Here is a 21467-nt window from a genome sequence, read left to right as displayed (position 1 = left end):
AAGATTTATGTATACCGGGTAGTTACATCCGAAGGGTTCGAAGGTGTGTAACAGCGGCAACGGTGTAGGATTTCTGACCCATTGAATTGCCTGCCAGTTCGTCACGATCCACACGTCGTCCATGGCGACTATGGTATCTAGGAAAGAAATGAAGCCCTCCTTGTGATGGGGCTGCGTGAACCAGGCGGCGTGATAGAATAGTCCAAATGGCGCTCTGAAAAGTAATTTCTTCTTACAATTGGAGTAACTGTATATTCGGTCGATAACCGAGTAATTCGCGTGACCGACCTGTTGGTCGTGTAATGTCTCTCGAAGTTCTTGATGAGCATCTTGTAAACACCGTCAGCAGTCGGTGGGTTGCTGCACGCGTCTCCCATCGAGCATCTACCTCCGTTTAGATCCTGCCACATTACCATAGGAACTTCCCATAAGCCTGGATAAGACCTGGTGGGGCAAGGAGGAATCATGCAATCGTGGAACAGCTTGTAGTCCAAAGTGTACGGCCAACTTGGGGGTCGATTCTCGTATATCGGCATGGAGGAATCGTACGTGAAGTTCGTGTCCCACAGCATTTTAAACATGTTGTTTCCGCCGACCTGTTTCGTTAGGATTAAAAACGTTGTTATCGAGTACGTTATATTCTTCGTTCTTATCTTTTTAAGAACGGAGGGTTACCGATAGGAACGGCGCCCTCATTCCCCTGACATCTTCCAGTTTGACACCTCCATAGGCAGAGAGAATTTCTCGCTGTCCAGCAACTTCTCGCGCCCATTTTCGCTGAGAGAACTGCTCACCGAAACTGTGCCTATTTTTAGAATTAATCAGCCTGTTGATCATCCGATGGTAAAGAAGACATGCGTTCGCAGAGCCACGATCCAAGAAAATCGATCGACCGGTAATCGTTTGTTCGCTTCCAAGTTACGAACGCGATCATGCAAAAATGATTCGAGAACCCTTTGCGAGTGGCGCTTTCCATCGATATCCGCGCAATGTTTTACGAAGCGTTCGAAACCGGTTCTTGATCCGTTCTTGCATCCTGACCCATAGCGAGGTGCGAAAGCGGCGTCTTCTATCCGAATAAGCGATTGTGTCTCGCTCGAACGGACTAATCAAGCTGGCATTGATTACTAATTGATCGGCGGTACATACAGGCTGAGCGTGAACGACTGCGATGCCCGACAATTGCTAGAATCGCCAAAGCGCCCCGATTGCTCGATGGTAATGAACGCGTGATTAATGATCAACAACAGACGACGATGTAACACACGGTATTTCGTTAACTCGATCGATCGAGCAGCGATTCGCGGTGTTATCTTATGAAATAGAGTCAATTACGTAGTTGCTTCAGATATCGTGTAACGTGTCGATCTTCTTCATATCGATAGACGAATACAACGATCAAAATCGTATAAAAGATTTTCAATTCGAAGGGAACTCTACCGATAAGAAAAAAGGTAGAAAACGGCAAAAGATTGCTTGGAACGTTTTTGTTCATTGATTCTTCTTCTCTATCGAGAATACTTACGAAACCGTGTGGGAAGCGATCTCATGACCACCGGCATAGAGATTTTGGACTTGGCTGTAGTCGGTCCACTCGTGGGAGACGTAGAACGTGGCCGAGATGGGACAGCCGTTTGGATTTTTTCGTCCTTTCTCGAACAGGTCGCTGTAGAGACCCTTATTCAAATCGTTCACAGAATCGTCAAACGTCAGCAGAACGATTTGCGGTATTTCCTCCGGAAGGTAGTCACCTATTTCGGGGATCGTTGTTCCGGATCGGAGGGGAAAGGGCAAGGTGAAGGGGAAGGACGATCGGAAACGTGGACGTGTTTTATCGTGTGGGAACGTGTACGCCGATTGTTTGTATTTCCGTAATTTGTCGAAGAAACGGCAATGTCGTGTGTGTGAATGTACGTCGACGAGTGTTGCGATCGGTTCGGGTGTCGTTGCGTGATGGGAATGCGAGGGATGATTGAGTGATGCGAATAGAAAGAGTGAGAAAGAAAGAAGAGAGCGAAGAGAGAAAAGAAAGAAAAGTTGCGGTTAGTGTGCGTCATTAGTACACGGCACAGGTGCGGTGCACAGCTGGTGAAACTGCTTCGCGACCCGTGTCACCGTTCATCTCCGATCACGCTCATTTCACCAGCCGTGCGTCGCAATTTACGTTTTATCGCGATCCCCGACAATCCTCTAATTGCCTGGCCCGAGCGTAACGCGGCATTCGCAATGGGAACGGAGCAATTTGTTCCGGAAACACGGCATCGTATCTGTGCCTGTGCACGGAGAGAAGCTATCGTTTCTTTCTACGAAACGCTCCGATGCGCGTCAATGAAATAAGTCGTCTACTTCTTTCCAAACAACGCGTTGGAGGACATCGCGCGACGATAGCATCGACTCGACTTTCTTTCCTATCTATCCTATTCTCAAGCCTGAAATAACACGTCGGCCGAGAATACGAAATCTTACTTTCAGATTAGCTGCTTGTTTCTTCCGTGCAGTCAGGATGTTGCTTTTCTTTTCCGCGCATCGTCTACTCCGATACAAATTATCCCGGTTTCGTTTGAACGAAATTAGAGGATCGTCGGAGAAACGAAGCGTTCCAGAGTTTTTTTCTTTTTTGAACCAGCGCAGGTATATAGGCGACTAGTAGACTCCGAAGTCTGTAGAGTCTAGCGAGAGAACGTTAGTGGAAGAGTGACGCAGGCAATGACGTTCGATGAACCATGTATTACGCGAGCAACGAATTAGCGTAGAAGCGCGACATTCGTAACCTCGCCCGTCTCGTGTACGGAGCCAGAGCGAAAAAAAGCTGCGGCTACTCTTTCTTTCCGTTTAACTTACGAGATTGTGTGCGATGCCATTTCGTGGCCATCCGCGTAAAGATTTTGCACCTGGCTATAATCGGTCCACTCGTGCGAAACATAGAAGGTGGCCGTGATCGGACAGCCGTTCGGATTCTTACGTTCATTTTCGAATAGATCGCTGTACAACGGTTTGTTCAGATCGTTCACGGCATCGTCGAACGTCAGCAGAACGATTTGCGGCGTCTGTTCGACTGGGATTCCACCTAAGTACACGACATTACACACATGTATCCTACGTTGCGCGATTTTCATTCGTTGTCCACTTGTAAGAAAGATCGCGAGATATCCTCGTGTATCGGTGGAATTTACCACACCGAATCCATGTGATACGCAACGCTTATCAGAAAAAAGAAATCTCGTTGGATAAAGAAGCGCGGTTGATCCATTGCTTAATTAGAAACGAAACATAAGCAGAGACACCCGACTCTGGCAGATTCTTCCGGATGATTTATGCGAGGTATGCGGTTGCACAATCCACTCTAGACGCATGTACAGCTAGCTAGGCTGTTTTAATCGCTTACGTATCGCTCGCCTGCGGCCAAATATTATTACTGCGACTCGACGCGTTTCGTTCATGCCACACGCTTTAATTTAATATACATGGATAGTTTTCTTTTAACATAACGCCTACAAGATGATACCTCGACGCTTTCAGCGTCGATATAGATACTTTTGAAACACGAATGCCTAATTCGGATTCAAATCACGCGGGAGCTTTCGATTTCGAACAGTCTTACGCGCACGTGCGAAATTGCAAGCGGCTAGGCGGATCTGTTTCACTTTCCAGCGGCCCATGGAACGGTTATGTGTAACGTTAGAACCGGAGAAAGTCACGGTGGCTGCTAAACCGATCGGCTAAACTTAACATTCATGGCGTACGGACGCTTGCGTCATTGGCTACTGGCTACCCACGTTGTATCGTTTCAACTTCGATGATATCGATTCGACTTTTCCGCGTGTTTAGCTGTGTATGCGAGTCTGCCCGACGCGAACCGCACCGATCGTTTTCCCCTGCTTCGTATCGAGCGTCCAACGGATCAGGAAATAATTTGCGTGTGCTCGCATACCTGGAATGTCCGCGCCGCCGCAGCTGCAATCAGGAAGCAAGCAGACGTCCTTGCGACACTTGGCCGCCGGTTTGTCGACCTGAGGAGTCGGATAAATCGGCGCTGGTCTCGTCGGCGGATACCTGTAAATGTCGATGAACTCCTGCGCTTTCGACACGATCTCAGTGGACGGTTTCAAGGTTGGTCGCGATCGCCTGAAACCCCGAATTATCGATTTCAGAGAATCGATCGCGAAAAAAAGGTCGCGTTCCGCAGTTCGCTGAAACTAGCTATTGTTTCCTTCCGTGCAACGTGATTTCACCATTCTGTCCACGACAACGTTCGTGATCCATCGATCAAAAATTGATTTATCTCTCTTGCCGTTTCTATTCTTTCCTTTTTACTTTTCCCGGTGGCCGATGGTATCCGTTAGAGGCGGATAATCGTTTAGTAACTTTATTAGCGACAGCTGTGCAGCTTACACGCAATTAACTTTCTAACTGCATTAATTCGATGCAGTCACGTTCGTTCACCTCGTCGGGAACGAGAAAAGACACCGAGAAGCGACGCGACGCTAGTGGATCTCGTGATTTTCGGCACCCTGGCTCGGATGTTCGTTTTCGCTGCAACGATCATTCTCGTAATCAACCTTTACGATGTTAACGTTGCACGAAAGAACCTGATAATTTGTCAACTAATTGGAACTAGAGCTAGTTTCTCGAATATGCAGAAGAGCGAAACATTATGCGAAGAATCTCGACTTACGGTGGTGCCGTGCCACGGTGGACCTGCTGTGGGCGACCTCGGCTGGAAGAAAAACACAGAAAAGGATTGAAGAAAACGGAGGCGTGATAGAAATCGAGATAAAACGTGAGGAGGAGTCGCACACGTCCGCGTGCGAAAGAGAGAGAGAGAGGGGAAAAGAAAATGGAAAAATCGGTGATGTTTCCGGTGGTGCACAAAAGGAAAATGTTCGACTGCCGGGAGAGAAAGCGAATGCTTCGTTTAGCGGAATACAGAGACCGGCGAAATCGGGTCTTGGTCGATGGAGACGCTGCAAGGCCGTTCTTTCGTTCGCCGTGCAGAAATCCAAAGAATCGGTTCAAGTATAAACGGAACGAACATCGAAGATGTTGATCGAAACGCGTCGTAATTCGTCGTTACATTATCGAAAAATTTGGACGTGACTGGACGTGTTACTCTCACGAGAAATAATTCTAAGTATATTACGGTATTCAACGTCTTCGATCTCGCTTACGATAGTTTTACCACCACTTTCACGAACTCTTGGGCACGAGTATATAATGAAAGTGAACATGTACGAGCGTACTTACGCATTGCACTCAATCAGCGTTCACGTTTTATATTTTCACGCTGAGTAATATCGCGTAATGATCTTCGATCATGGAACGAGTCTCCGCTGAATAAACACCGTTGGATTTTTATTTGTGCGAACACGAAAGGACGGGGGAATCCTGTATGCCTCTCGACGTTCGAGGAAAGCGAGAAATAATGTCGCATTCGTCACTATCGATTTGTCGGAATACTATCAAGCTGTGCGCGGTGATTCTTGCGATCTCGGTTCTCTCTGGTTGCATAATTCGGGAAAAAACTAGTCGACGATGACCGATAATGAGTATGTGGATACTCTACCTGGGTGCATTGACTGTGTACGGCCTGCTGGTGGTAGTCGGAGGCTGCGTGGTTGTTGTTAACGGGATAAACGTGTCTACGATGGCATTTGGAGTCGTCACGTGAACGACAGGGTGGCTGAGCACGTTCGGTCTGTGCACACGCGACGATTAATTAATAAATTGACGAGAAACCGAGCAACGATTCTCCTCGTGATCCCATCGACGCTTTCTGCGGTGAAGGACCGCAGACGGCATTCCTGAGACGGATCGTTTATCCAATTTTTCTATGTTATTAACTATAACTAATTGTGTAAAGTTTCCCTTTGTTCTTCTGCCTGTCGTTCGAATTAAGAGAGATTTATATAGATGAAATAGAAAAATATAGCGATTAAAGCATCTAATAGGACAGGCGAGAAAAAGGAAATTCAGCTTGAAATGGACTTTTAGAAGCAGCAAGTCATCCAGACCAGCTGGACGGGTGTCTAGCAGGTTGCGCGCGTTTGTCTGCACCGACTACTATTTTTAACGCTCCTTAAACCGATAACTTGGCGCGTTTACGTAAGCACGATTTTCGCTTGATTTCACGGAATATCAGTCAGCGGTAAGAGTCAGCGAGCGTTGCACGGATGCGCCGATATCATCTTCAATTTCTAAGAAACATAATTTGAAAGAATAGCAAAGAGACATCGATGAAAGCTCAAGGCGACGGTAGTTTCTTTCTCGCTTCACGCTCAAGGAGAGAGTTCGAAGGTTTAGTAAACAGTATTGATGAGTATTTCACATAAAACTATCAAAGGTTCCGTCTTAATTAATAAAAGATTTCTCACCTGAACGACTGGTTTTCGGTGATGCGGAACTTGTTCTTGTTAAGCTGAGCCTAAACGTACATCCGGCACATGGCAAACAGAAAAACGACACAATAATGATTCGCGATTTGCACCCAATTCGTTTCTAAACGCGCAATTAGACGCTTTCTATCCTACCTGATTCTCGTAAATATCGTAGTCCTGCGCCGTAACGTCCTGGTTCAGGTTGTATTTGTCCGCTTCATTCACCGCGACCTTCTTTGGCTTTTGGTATTGTTTCGTGTTTACCTCGCTGATCTTGACACTCGGTTGAACGGGCACTGATTGGTTCACGGTATATTGGTTGTAATCTAACCGGAAAATACCATCGATTACTTTTATCGAATTCATATTATTCGCGATGGTTTCATCGACGCGTTCGCGATCACGGACGGCCACTAGCATTTCGATTGGATAAACGTGTTACGAGTCGGTTTACGTAAACAATTATCATACCGTCATCTTTGTAAATGGACACGTCGTCATCGTAAATGGTATAATAAGGATAACTCTGGTCCGGATCGTTGTAGTACGATTTGGAGATGACCGGGGCGACGGTGGACGCCAAGATCTTGGCGACTCTCGGTGACTCGGAGGATGGTACTTGCGTCCTGTGCCACGTTAAACAGGATTAATATCCTGGAACGTTCTCTCTAGAGGGATACTTATCAACGGAGAGAGTTATCTTAAACGATCACTGGCAGCTAGAGCCGTTTCATGAGATAATCGGTGTTGGAAGTTGGAAAAAAGGAACGTCGAATCGACGTTACGTAAAGGCGAAGCAGCCACCGGTAGAATTAAAGGAGCCCACGGCGAAAGAGAAATCGAGTAAAAAGGTCGTAGCGCGCGCCGCAGCAGGGCTGCTCGGTCCGATTTCAAAGCAGATTTTACGTACCTGTAATGGGCTTCCGTTTGGGCACGCGTGCTCACCAGACTCTCCTTTTCCCTTTCCTGCGGGACATTAATTGAGAAATTAATTCCCGCCTCGTTCGTTTTTTATTTCTCGTCGAATTTATCTTGCTTTCAACCACGCTAATTGATTTGGCGTCCGAGTGGCAACGATTGCGCGAAGAATTCATTTCTTACGAAAGTTAAATCCTACGTAATGCGTACGAATAGATTTAGAGCCCGAAAATAACAGAGAAACTTATATTGTACGAACACGAGTCTTCTGTGTCCCCGTTTTTGCGTTATGTAGATTTTCCTGTTTGGCCGATCGAGTCGGGCAGTTCCAATCGACCGGCCTACCTTCATCTCTGATTGATTTACAGTTATGTTGTCAAACCTTCTAGACAAATGGCAAACTGATACATAATCATGCTATTTCTGAAGTAGATAAAGCAAGGGATTGCTGAATTTATTGTAGCTTCGTTAAAAAACTTAAAACAAATATATATATATATATACTATAGCGACTAAACGAACTCACCGAAATCACGTTTCTTCGGAGACCATCTCTATCCCGTTGAACTTGGCCAATCGTCGAGGGTTGCCCTCTGTAGACTCGTTGCTGCCTATCGCTTTCTACTTCTGACGCTGGTTCGTACTCGTCCTCGTGATAGTTCCTAGCCTGTTGCCTCTGTCGAATCTGCTTTTCGGTGATTTGGGGTACGGGAGACGGCGTTGTCGTGATAGGAATCGGTTGTCTCTGAACGGGACGCTGTTGCTGTTCACGTCTGTGTTGTTGCTGCTGTTCTCGGATCTGTTGCTGTTCTCGGATTTGCTGCTGTTCTCGGATCTGTTGCTGTTCTCGGATCTGCTGCTGTTCTCGGATCTGTTGCTGTTCTCGGATTTGCTGTTGTTCTCGGATTTGCTGCTGCGGCCGTTGTTGCTCCTGAAGGGTCTCGATCTTTGCCGATCTGCACGATTCAAGAGAAACGATTGCGTCATGGTTAATCGACGGTCTTTAACGATCGTTGAGTGGGTTTTTCTCGACTTCTGAGATTTCGCAAAGTTCCGTGTCGAACACGGTACGCCGGAGAAAATATAACCAAGTTGTCCATGTTAGCTTAAACGAAAATTCATCGCGATAAAAGAACGGTGCGTTGCGCTCGTAACCGGACCAATGCGAGCGGATCGATTCGTCGATCGAAACGGATCGATTGTAGCGTCTCATCGGCCGGGCGTGCCGATCGAACCAGTTTTGATACCAAAACACGTTGCCAGGAATGGCAAGGACGTTGATCAGACATGGCGAGACGAAAAGAAGTGGGGCACAGGTTGGGAAATCGCTTCTTTCCCCGATTACTCGTGCACAATACGTTAATGAGCGACCGGCGACCGCTTGTTGCCTAACTTTTGCTCGCACAAGGGAAGTCGTACCCGGTTCCGAGGTGTAGTGCTCTCCGCGAGAAACAGCTGGAGAGAGTGGGAGTTCATTGTAGGCTAGCGCTCGGTTATACAACAAATTCACTGAGTTTCCGCTTAATCCTTTCGGCAACGAGTTTCAATGGACGGGAGAATTAACGCGTAGCCGTTTTGACGGTTCTTTTGATCGAGATCCAAAGAATTCGAGAAGAATAAAGTAGCGTAGTATTGTAAAAGTGGAGGGAAAGCAAAGATAATAGGAAGTCTCGTATGTGGCAACCGGTCTGACAAAGCATGGCAGACCTGAATTGTAATTTTAGCGGTAAATAAGGAGGCAGAGGAAATCGTAATCGGATTAATCGCAATCGATCGACGTTTATTGTTCGATTCTTGACGTCATTGCTACTATTTTCTCAAGGTACTGTTTTCTCGCATGCAGTCAGATCGTTGATCAACTCGTAATTCCGCAACAGTTTCGACAACTAGAAAAATACAACCGGATCGTTTCGACGATACGTTTCTGTCTCGATCGCTACGCCCTTCCCATTTCGTTTCCTCGTCCTTCCAACTCTCACTCCGTGCGGCTTTTCCTCTTTCCACATCAACAGCGAACACGAGTAAAGTTCTTTGGCAATCAGCGTCAAAGCTGAATCGCTACGCAATCGACGGACATCCGGTATTATAGATTGATCGATCGAGAGAGGATTTTGTTCTCCAAAGACCGTTCAAACAGATCGGCCTGGCTGCGGCCTGTTCTTGACTATCGTTCGCATCGAGTAGCAAAGGGAATAGCGAAGACAACCAAACAGTCAAAAACTGATAAATAAATTGGTACAACGAACGGTTATGGTAACCCACGTGTGTAATAGTTACAAGCGACACGTAATAGCATTGAAAGCTCACCTTTCCAATAGTGGATCTTCTTCGGCTTCCTTACTGGGAGATCCGCCTTCGGGGCAACCTACGTTACGTGGCCAATCGCATGTCTGCAACTCGTGACTGTAGAAAAGAAAGCAACACAAGTTTCTTCAATATCGATCGTTGTGATTAACCGTTGTATGAACTTCGTTTTGGCAAACAATAGCACGGTTAGTACACTTATGATAACTTGATTGGAATAGCATGAAACCTTTTTTACGAAATTTTCAGCGTCGTTTTGCGCTTTAGGTTTTAAATATCCTTAATAAAACCTGGCATTCATATCGAGCTCGGTTTACTTTAGGTTAAACATGTTTTATGACAGATTTACTACTTCTGACAATATACACGCAGGTTGTACCTTTTTAGGGTTCAAGTAAATTACGTTCTATTCTTCATTTTTAGTCACATACTGAGTATTATTCTTAATGATACAGTCAGGAGTTCGGTGATCGTTAAAATTTGGTATTCTAGTAATTTGTGTTAATATTTTCAAATAAAATCTAAATATGAAAATAACGGTTACGTGAAAGATCGTATAGTCGATTAAAGACAGGTCGTTCATCCGATGATTCACACGCAATTTCTACGGTAATTTATCAACTTTTATACTATTCGCCCACTATAAAGCACCATTTTGACGTACGATGTGATTTTTTCGATCAAACATGATGATTCGACCGGGAAACAAGTTTCTTCGATTACCGACTCTATATCGCGCGAGCCATCTCGCGTAAACGGAATTTTTTTATTCGATATCAAGATGTTTGTTGAAACTATATGAAACGTACCCGCCAACAGGAGATTTTAGGTGATTGAAATCTTAGTTTGAACAACAGAGTATAGCGCGTTTGGTGTTATCGAAAATGTTTAATTCCACGAATAGTACAGCTTGTCGGTGGGCGTTCCGAGACTTGAGAAGCATTCTGCTCAGGTCTGGAAATGGACAAGAAATAGAAATCTCCACGGAATCTCGTAATACGCGAGTCCTGGGAATACGGGAGAGTATATCCATTAGACTTGTCTATATCTGGACGACAATGCCGCATTTCGCTTTTGATCCGACTCCTCGTATTATTCGCTCGAGTTTCAATTTACCGCGCTACCAATTTCTACCCGTATTAGTTGATCGTGTACGAGAATCGTTTCCACGTTTTTGCTCGCAATCCGTCTGTTCACCCGTTTGCACGTGTCCTCTCGATCAATTATCAGCTGATTCGAAGAAACGTTCCGCGACTGTATTTTACAATGAGAAAAAATGTTGGCTCGACAGTAGGATAAAAATTATATATTATAACCCTTCTAATCATTTAATTAAATTGAGTCATAGTTAAGTTTAATTAATTAAGGTAAAAACTAGGATTATATATCCTATTGTAAAAACAAAATAATTAATTTAATTAATAATAATAATTAAACGTAAAATCATTATAGTAATAGCTCCCGTTAGAACAACTAAAGATAAAATTAATAAAATTGCCGTAATTAAATAAGTTTCTTTTTTTGTGAAGTTCGATGCATTAGGAAAATTTTCGAGGATTATACTTGCCTGTACATTAATCCTCCTGTGCAGGATTCGAGCAAAGCACCGCCAAACACGCAGACATAGTATTGCGTACAGTCACGCGGATGAGGGTAATATCCAAATTCCTCGGGACACTCGAATTCCAATACCGCTTCGTTTCTACTCGCTCTGGCGCTTCTAGGAATGGGGTTTCGTTGACATTCTGAAAACAGAATAGGATACGATTAAGTTGAGACACGTTCGATATCCGCCTCCGCAGCAGAAGTGGTTTAACGAAAAAATTCAGAACGATAAAAGATACTGTCCACGGGGATCCGATACAGTTTGAATTATAGTAGTGTATGTTCTCGTATCTCGATGTGAATCGGTTGGGGTATTGGAACGTGAGCGGTAGACGAGATGGTGGATTGCGTAACGTGGATTGTAAGTAACCGGATTTTTGGTCGACCTTGCGCGTACGCACATTCGAGAAATTCGAGCAACCAATGTTTGCAGATTCGGATGCACCATAACAACGACTCGGGAAGGGAAAGGGGCAACTGAAATCGAAGACTTGGCGCCAAATTTTTCGTAATCGGTACGATGTAGTCGCTATGGTGCGAACTTGCGAACGATATTTCATCAGGAGTACAAGGGAGACACGAAGCGAGCGAGATGCGTTGCGTTTGGCAGCGGTTGCGGTGCCACTTTGTTACCAGCTAAATAACATGCTATCGTTGAAAATAGTTTCTACGTTCTACCATTGTTTCGCCTGCTGGCGGATTCGATTATCCCACTAAAGCTTTCTGGCACAACTTCATCGTGAGACCGCGCCACCGCTGGAAAGACGAATTGATTTGTTAGAAACGTGACTTACGCCATTCCTTGTTGTACTTTCGTCGTGAGAATACGTGCCTGTACAGTAACGCCTAGGCCGGCTGGTTGTATGTAAATCCTTTTTCACGTCGTTACCACTTCTATAACGGTGTTACCGGAGTTGCGATTAAACTGTCAAAATCTATGAGCCAATGCTTCCGTTAGATTTTCTCGTTCACCACTTAAGACAGGATAGCACGAGTGTGTCAAGTTTGACAAAAGTTAGGAAAAACGAGAAAATGGTAAATGCATACGTACGAAGCGAACTATACGAGTCGAAAGTCGACGTTCGCTCCTATTTTCCGACTTTTCCCCAATTGCCGGTCGAAAGCGATAGCAACCACGTGCATCGAAAGCATTTCTGGGTCAACGTTTTTGCGCTCAACGGAGCTGCTAGACGCGGTGAAACCGTGGAACGCCGAACTCCCGGTGTGTTTCTTTGCCTTCCCATGTGCGGCGAAGGAATAACAGAGCGATTACATAATTGTCATTAGGCTGCGCGCATCTGACGCGCGGGATACCGGTAATGAATTTTTGTTGATGCGAAGGACGAGAAGAGACACCCGTTACCGGTAGAATTAAGCAACTGTAATTGGAGACGCGGGTTGTATCGGAGCCGCTGCGAAGGTAAGCCTCGTGTAATAACTCGTAGACGCGATCGATCACCGAGAACGCGTTTAATTAGATCAAGACCGGTTTATCGAGGCAGCGGTCGGAAATTCAATTCTTTCGCAAGTTTAACACGCCCTTATTGTTCAACGAGACGGAGAACATTTTTCTATACGATAACACCGAGGAACAAAAAGTACAAAAAACGAGAATCGTTTGGCCAACCTTCGCCTTCCAGTTTCGCGGCGTTCCATCCAAATGCTTTCAGTTTTGCAAGTAAAATATGAAGTCATGCGGCAAGGGTTCGACGTACGTTAGAAATTTTCTTCGTCCGACAGTGTAAAAACGAACGGCCTGGTTTGTAACCGCGAAGGTACTTTCTATTAGCGACCTAACGTGGTTCGTAACGGTTGCTGTTCGTAACATGCGTGGACACATCACGAATACCAGTCGTTAATTGAAATTACACGGAATTGTGGAAACTGGTGCGCCGCGAAGCGCGATTAACGTGGCAGCCCTTGGCAAACAAACAAGAAAATATAATTATAGATGCAATCGTTCCCACCCAAGTGACTTTTACTTTTATACCTTGTTAATAGACCGACCTCGCTAAATCGCGGCACACATGAATCACACTTTCGTTTCGTAATACGAAAAGCTGCGTAAATCCTATTAAACCACTCTACCATCTATGATCATCGTGGTCAATTACCATCGCGTGGTCATCGCGAACAAACTATCTGCTGGAATTGTTTATCGAACGTGGCGACTATTACGAGGGCAACGCGCGTCCTCGTGGATGTACTTCGAGCAAGGAGACGTAGCTTGGCGCTCTTCCCGGTGTCATTGAAAGTATCAACTAGCCGCGACGAAGGTCACCAGGAAAAATCGAAATGGAGGAAAGTGAGCTCTCTGGACTACGTGACGGGATCGACCTTGAAGATAATATAGTTCAGAAGGTACAACAAAACGAGTATTCGGACGAATATCCTGGTACCGTTCTTTGTGACCTTCCGGTAGACCGATGTCGGCCTTGCCGTAATGGTAAGGTAGCTAATCCTTAAATATTTGTCGACCCTTTCGATCACAAATGAATTCCTGCGATTTTCCTTTTGGGACATGATCGGTTTACGACTTTCCTTTTCGGAGGAATGATATACGATACCGATAACCCATCTCGTTGTTGTTGAAAGGAATGCGACGTTGCAGTACTTACTGCGATACCGCATCGAGTCGCAATTCAATTTCCTCCGCAGCGGTGCGATCTTTTCTCCTGGCGTGAAATCGATTTCGCGTGAGGAATCCTCTTTCCTTAAGAGGGATAATAAGATTTCTTACGGATCTCGTACGATTCTGACATTTGCTCGGCGTTCGTATAAAATGTAATGCGATCGAGCGTCAGGGCCGATGACGAGAGGTGTTTCAGACGTTCTAGAAAGGCGAATAATATACCGATCCCGTGAATGTTCGCGCACTTTGGCCGCGATGGAGTAAATGTCAAATGAAACGCGGTCCCACCTTCGACGCGCGTTCCAATTTTTCGTCACTCGTGTACGCGTACATTCTCTGACCGTGCTCCTTGGCATTCTTTTAGTCGTTTGACCTTCGGTGTTAATATGTCCCCGTGTATTTTATTTTTCCACTCAATGCGAGCTACTTGTTATCACTCGATCGACGTGTTAAGGAGCCTTTGCGGATTCGTAGGAGGGCGCGTGCTCGGCCAGACATTCCTCTCGTTAAAATCTTGATAATGGAGAATAAACGGGGGAGTGGCGGTCGTGCGCGGCTCATTGTGACGGAAAAATTACAAAACTCGTTGAACGGCCGAGCCGGGTTTCGCAAGAGCTGCGGTTTTCGGCGGGTTCTTTTTGTGAGAGAGATACTCGCTGAATTTTCACATGACATCAACCGGGGGTGGGTGGCAAAGAGAGGCGGGAGATCGTGGATGTAAAGTTACACCATTCAGCCTTATTGAATGTTGCAGAAATGTGAGAACTGTATTACCAGACAGACAACGTGGTCTCATTATCGCTCACAATAAAGCCATCCTGGAGGAACGCCTTCTTCGATGTATAGCTGAGAAATGATTACGTTACGCTGATTATCGTAACGCGCGTTTTAACGAGCGCACTTTATACCGACAGCTACCCGATTTTTTATTTTAAATCGTTAACGATTTCGGAATAATTGGAAAAACTGTGAAGCTATAATTTAACTACCTCGTGTTCGCGTTTGGAATTCTCATACTTCGAAGCGTATGAAGCAGAATCAATCGCATCGGAGACACCAATTTGTTCGGCACGAATGTAAGAATGGGATATGTCGATCGGTAAAGGTATCATCAATACCACGGAATCTCGAACACATAATTAACAAATTATCGTTGGTAACTTGGTACGCGTGGATTTCCGTGCAATTAGTACCAGCGGTTGGTAATTTACCTAATCACAGTCTTGCCGGTCGTTCAAACATAATTTGGAAACGATAAAATCATTGTCCGTACAAAACCAATAGGAGCACCGAGTTAAGTGACTCCTAAACGTGTCGTAAAACTAGCAATTTCAGGGATTTCGTGGAACGTGTCTAGCCTTTGGCAGCAGAGGCGATAATAGTCGAAATTTAAGAAACAGATTGCTTCTCGGTACCGATATTACCGCAAACTCGTCCCTCTAATGATCTACGGCCATGTAAGGTGCCTATTTATCACCTATAACGAACTCGTCAGTCCATAAATTACGTAATTACGACCTGTTAGAACGGCTAATTAGAATTTTTACACGCTGAGAATAAAGCTGGCTAAGTATGTAACGAAAGACTAGGATCGCTTTGCAAGACGCGGGAATTGTCGAAGGAACGGCGTTTTCAATCAGCCGTTGACGCATTACAGACCTCTCTAATCGACTACGAGGTAAATATCGTAGCAACAACCTAATAACATCTTCCACATTGCGAGGAGTTCGGTACCTGAACACCGTACGTTTCTGGGATCGCAGGATCACGTAACAGTTGGTCCGTGCAAAGCGAAACGAACAACTCCTTCGAAATATGAAAACCGGGAGGACGATTTTCATCGCCACAACGCCATCGTAAACTTTCCGTTGCCTCGTAAATTACGCGGTTTATGATTGTGTTTCTAACGAGATACGGATCTTTCGAGATAAACGTGCATGTAAAAAGGGCTTCGTTCGGAAAGGCTAACGTCGAAGTTCACGATAGCCGAGAACCGCGAAACGGGAAGCGATTTTCAGTATCGATCGGTGGAGCGATTCGCGTCCATAGTTGCAAAGCAACGAGAGTCGCCGGGGCACTCTGTAAATCATAGGACTATGGTTTTCTAAGGCGTTACAAGTGGAAGTTTGCAGCGAAAGACGCGGGGCAAGGAAGGAACGACTTACGAAGCTAAGAGAAGTGAAAGTCATACGAATGGCAACGAGAGGGAGAAAAAGAACGCGGGAAGGAGGCAGGCCGAGAAAGAAGAGCGAGCGAGAGAAGTCATGATAAAAGAGTTAGCGAGTGAATGAGTGAAAGTGAGTTGGAATACCGAAGCGGGGCTTTAAAACTGGAACACGGCTTGCATAATATCGGACAGTTTAAACAGTTTAAGGCGCGTGCATGTCCGCGGTTACCGCGTGTCCACCTTGCCACTTTGCTAAACATATTGCACGGAAATTTGCTTAGAATTTCAAGCCGGACGTCTATTTTCAACGTTCATTCCCATTAATTCTGAGAAGAGATCAAGATACTTCCGTGGTACCCATGGTCCGCCACTTGCAATTTCAATACGATTGCGCAATCGAATACCATATAGCACATCGATAGTCTGTCCTTTCTTCGTTGCAGCTAATTCCATATGTAAGACTCGCTTGTTAATGCATTGTACTCTCGAGTTTTCCCATGATTAATAAAGGTCCATACAGTTGCGGCAAATTAAATACCTTCGTTCGCGATTGCATACAACGTGAAGCAGCAATTACACCGTTCTAGACTGTACAAACCCGAATCACGTTTGCGCGAGTCCGGGAATGTAGCAACGTAATATCATAAGCATACTCCAGTTGTATTGAGTTCCCGCTAAATAAACTCGCAGTCGCAGAATTACGGAATTGTATCTCGTTGGTACGATATACTCAGATCTTAAACTTTTCGATTTTCAATTTTATAAATTGTGCAACGGCAACGAATTATCGAGACGGTTTCTGTATTGAATAAGACGGTCGATAGGTGACTCGGAACTTTTCCTCGTGACTTAGGCTTTCCTGTGTTCCTCTCCAGCGATCCGGCACACAATCTCGGAATAATTTGATTACTCCCTAGCGATCGGAAAGGATTGCTTGATGATCGAATCAGCTGCGCGCACAATTACTGTCGAGTCACGCGTCCAATTACGCAAAGGAAAAGTGTATAATTATTATAGATCCAGAATGCGCAATCTCTAGTTTTTTGTAAGAATACACCAAAGGCAACGAATCTTGTCTTTGCTTCCCATTTATGGAATTCCCTTGTTTTGGGAGGGTGAACGGTAGACTTTGAAACTGATTCCATCAGTCTCTTGGGTAGAGTCTATGATGAAATTTATAGAAATTGAAATATTTTGTGATCGTGTTGAAATTGAAAGACTCTGACAGAAGCGAAAGAAGCGACCTATCAGTTGCGATTGGGAAACTATAATTCCCGCATTAAGCTCGATCGTAAATCAAGGTAGAAAGAAATGTTGTCGTTAACAAATGACATCGCTTATAAATTGGACGTAATTAACAAAATCGAGCACACGTTACTACCGATTTCTACGCGGAAGCGCAGCAGTTTGCATCAATTTCATGATACAATTCCGAAGCCTGCTTACTGTATCTAACCGCTGTTAGTGGTCCCACCGATCAACGCCAAACTGAGCGGATTTCTCTTTCCGATATAGTTTCCTCGCGGCACGAACAGCCAGATTGTCCGTGTACCGGAGCGGAGTTTCGCAATCTCGATCGTTGTGTGCGCCAGCAAAAAGAGGAATTTGTGAATCGAGCAAACGGCGTGGAAAACACGGGCCTATCGCGTCGGCGAGTCATTCCAAGTCAGAGAACACGAGTAAGTACGATTCACGTCGTGATTTGCTTTGAGTTTCATTGTCAGTCGCGACTGCCGCATAACGGATAGGCGCACTGTTAATTTCGATGTTTTTCGCATTTGGCATGGAATCAGAACGTTGGATTTCATGCAATCGAACGTTTTGCCGAGTATATCACGAAAAACGAGGAATTTCAAGCATCGCCTTCCTGTCGTTCTTGTAAATCTCGAGAATTTATATGACTCGTTGCATAGACTTCCGACTTTAGCAGAGAGAGAGAGAGAAAGAGAGAGAGAGAGAGTGAGTGAGAGAGAGAAAGATACAAGAGTCTGTAAATCAAAGCATTTCTCTCGATCGACGCACCGCGTACTTCGTTCGAACGGTAAAACGAACATTGCGTTTGATTCGCAATAAATTAAAAGCAGAATCGTTTCCGCGTCGATTTCACGAATACCTGTGACGCCTACGGGCTGGGAAATCTAACGAATATATCTGCACCGGGTAACGGTTTTTAGGTTTCTTTGCGTGACTTCGGGAACCGATTCCCACTTTAAGTGGAGCATCGAATCGTAACCGCACCGGTTACCGTCACCCGCTACACCCTGCGGCTTTATTCAATCCGATAGAGCCTTGGAACACGATATGATTGGCGACCATAACGAAACGGCTCATACAGCGCGTCTAAAAAAACGCGCATGCCATTTGTCTCGCGTTTCTCGTTAGGATTGAAGTCTTCTTCTCCTTTACGAATTACGTAGCCGTCCTTCGAGGACAGGCAGATCCGTTTATCTAGGAAGGATGAAAGATAAAAGGATTGAGCAATACATAGTAACGAAGTGGAAACAGTGGATTCGGTGAAACATCCGTCGACCTTTCTCGTTATTAAACGACGGAGAACGACCTCGAAAGGAAGGGACAAGTGGAAAACTAGCAATCACAAAGATGTGCATCGTGCTGTGTCTCCGCGCATGGGCATCGTATATGGTAATAATCAGAAGATGCATAATACTTTGCGCAATCGTCTATCTATCCAGCCACATGTACGGATTAGGTGAGAATTAATCCTTTCGACATTGGGAGGACGAGTGAAAGGTGGAAATGTTCCCTGACGATTAACGTCGACAAGTGTCGTGCAAGCAGGCGCGTACGAACCAGCAGAACGAAGACGCGCGCCAATAATTAGCAGTAATTGCGAGAGTATTGTATTAGCGGTTTGCAATTAAATTCGTAATTCCAGCAGTACAATTGCAAGATGAAACGTGACGACCGAGAATAACTTGCGACCCAGTTTCTACATCACGTGGACCAATTACGTTCGCCGAGGAAAACTTTCTTGGGGAATTTCTCTCTCGAAAGCGATACAGTTTCATGGCATTGTGCGACCGCCCGCTTTCGTAACACTTACGTTTTCATTTACGGACTGTGAATATTCGTTACAGCGACAATTCATCGCCGACAAATAGCTTTGTCGAGCTAACTATGTCGAGCTAGCACGCGCTAAACTTTTCCTCCTTGATACGTTTCGTCTTTTGTCTTTTTCTTTTTCATATTCACAAAGGAAACTTTTAAAGGATAAATCTATTAGGCAACTGATTTGTAAAAAAGCAAGAATCACGTGCCATTTGAGCGGCGACCGAACAGGTGTTAACAGATTCCGATACGCAAGTCGTATCGTGCAACGACAAAGACACGACCTCGATAGTTGTGCCATCGCGTCCATGGAAACTGTTTTCTAGTCAGATCGACGAGATTCCCTCTACTCCAGCCGTAAACCGAGTATCCTCGGGTGAAAGAGAATTTACAAGGCCGCAGGCTTCTTGGTCAAGTGAATCGGTGTTTCTAGACGCGCGTCTTAGTACGTGGATGCAATCGGGTAACGGTGTCTCGTCCAGTGGCCTTAAAAGTGAAAAGACGCATCTGCCAAAAGAGGTGGCGATGAATACGAGGTCGTACTCGTATTCATGCATTTCCGCCTGTTTTCCTTCGATATTTCCAGCAGTAATTCCGTTTTACCTGGCGTACAGAATACGTAGTGTAAATAGCGTAATATAAATTTGATAGAACGGGACAAGCGCGCTTTCGTAACCACTGGACGACTCGATAAAAGTGCAGCCTCGACCATAAATTAGCGAGATCAGCCAAACGAAGTTAAAAGACTTCCGCCGTTCTTCCAAGCAACGATATCGAACTCTCCATTGAACGACCGTTTAATCGTATATCTTTCAAAAGTCTTTTTTCAATCAGCCTGCATCGAAGCAACGCAATTAAATCATTCTTTTAACGTTAACGTTAGTATCAACTGCTAACTTCGAGTAGTTTATTTAACAAATATCGGTAGGAAAGAGCAGTGCGCGAAAGTAACGCTCGCATATAATGGCTAGTTGCTTTTAACGATCGATTTCCACCGGAATATACCTATGTATTAACGTTTGAGAAGAAATTGGCAAGCAATCGAGTCGAATTCCCACGTGCGAAGCGGCTAATTAGAACGTCGCGTTATCGAACGGTTGTTCGGATTAAAAGTTATTGACCGACGACGCAACAGCGCGAACGTGACTCACAGTGACGTACGCGACGCGATCGAAAGCATATTTTACGAAATAAAACTTTACAATCACGGGATGCCGTGGGATAGGCTGCGCGTCATTCCCCTTACCCTTTTACCTGTGATTAATCGTCTGTTTAAGAGAAAGACCGCTGAGAGATCGCGTTTGTTCGCAGGGCTGCTTGCAACTTCACCGATATATACGAATACATAATGGTAACCAGTGAACGCCCCTCGCTCCAGTCTTCAATCCTGCGGATCACTTGGGAACACCTACTCACGATTCGCTGGATCCCTCGGCGTTATTAAAGATACTCCGACCTCATCGGCATTCGTGCCTCGATCCCACGATCTTCTCTCCCCTTACGAATCTCTTTCTACTTAAGTAGCGACCAAGTGCCGGAAGACGAGGCCGTTGATGTTGCGTGGGCGGCGAATTCACCGAATATTCGAACAGGACCTTAACCTTCCGCTTAGACCGTTAGGTAGATGAACGCGCGGATCGTCGTGAAAGTAAATTCGTGAAGTCATAGCACGAGGAAGAGGAAAGTAGGCGTGAAAGGAGATACGTGAGTGAGTTTTTTTAAAACATTCGCAAATTAAGTTGCTGGATAACAACTTGCATAAAGGTACTCGTTGCGTTAGATGCGGAAGAAACCGCTATCGATCTGCGATCGGTGCAAGACGTCAGATAGGCAGCGGCAATTCGCGCATAATCAAAGAGTCCGTATGAAAGAAGCGTATAAGGCGCTGCCGTTTCTCGAGATGATAGCATTGTCGAAGCGGTAAATAATCAGTAGGTGGTCGAAGGCACGAATCACCGATTGTTTAACCTTGCAATTCAGGTTATGCAAAAATCGTGCGAGACGGAGAACGTAGAAAGCGGTTACCTCGTTAAGCACGATTATTGCGTTCCGAACGAACACGTGATTAATTACTATGCCACGAGATTGACATCGAATGTTCGTTGCATCGACGAAGATAATTCGGAGAGATTACCTTGTAACGCGAGAAGAGAGTACAAAGAAAGTACGAAGACGAAAGGTTACGCAAGTTAACTTCTGCCAAATATTAACATTCGAAGGTAGAAACAAACCACCGGATTAATCCTCATGAATCGCGCTCTGAAAATTTATCGCGGTTATCGTTAAATAACAGACAAAACGTTTGTTCAAAAAAATTATTCCGTTACGATTTCGCGGATCCAATTCATAATTCCGATGCCATAGATTTGATCGCGTGAAATGCACACAGGCGTGGAAA

General features: G+C 45.1%; 1 protein-coding gene across 3 annotated transcripts in view; it reads right to left on the bottom strand.

Annotated features, from left to right (window-relative positions):
* Positions 1–21467, bottom strand: part of Cda5 (Chitin deacetylase-like 5) — a 40985-nt gene that overhangs the window by 1451 nt on the left and 18067 nt on the right. The window contains exons 2-15 of one of the 3 annotated variants that reach the window (XM_072001282.1): positions 11164–11341; positions 9600–9695; positions 7819–8248; positions 7285–7340; positions 6846–7000; positions 6528–6700; positions 6372–6421; positions 5564–5695; positions 4676–4717; positions 3932–4125; positions 2842–3067; positions 676–805; positions 289–596; positions 16–214 (exon numbers count right to left, since the gene is read on the bottom strand). In XM_072001282.1, the coding sequence (XP_071857383.1) occupies positions 16–214; positions 289–596; positions 676–805; positions 2842–3067; positions 3932–4125; positions 4676–4717; positions 5564–5695; positions 6372–6421; positions 6528–6700; positions 6846–7000; positions 7285–7340; positions 7819–8248; positions 9600–9695; positions 11164–11341 (2369 nt within the window). Of the gene's footprint in view, positions 1–15; positions 215–288; positions 597–675; positions 806–1525; positions 1752–2841; positions 3068–3931; positions 4126–4675; positions 4718–5563; positions 5696–6371; positions 6422–6527; positions 6701–6845; positions 7001–7284; positions 7341–7818; positions 8249–9599; positions 9696–11163; positions 11342–21467 lie in introns of all 3 variants that reach the window. The other 2 variants (XM_072001281.1, XM_072001283.1) reach the window with 2 other exon arrangements.

Source organism: Bombus fervidus, chromosome 4 (assembly GCF_041682495.2).
Source record: "Bombus fervidus isolate BK054 chromosome 4, iyBomFerv1, whole genome shotgun sequence".
Taxonomy (NCBI): Eukaryota; Metazoa; Arthropoda; class Insecta; order Hymenoptera; family Apidae; genus Bombus; species Bombus fervidus.
The sequence above is the reverse complement of the archived record's forward strand: the minus strand, read 5'-3'. Positions and strand labels throughout refer to the sequence as shown.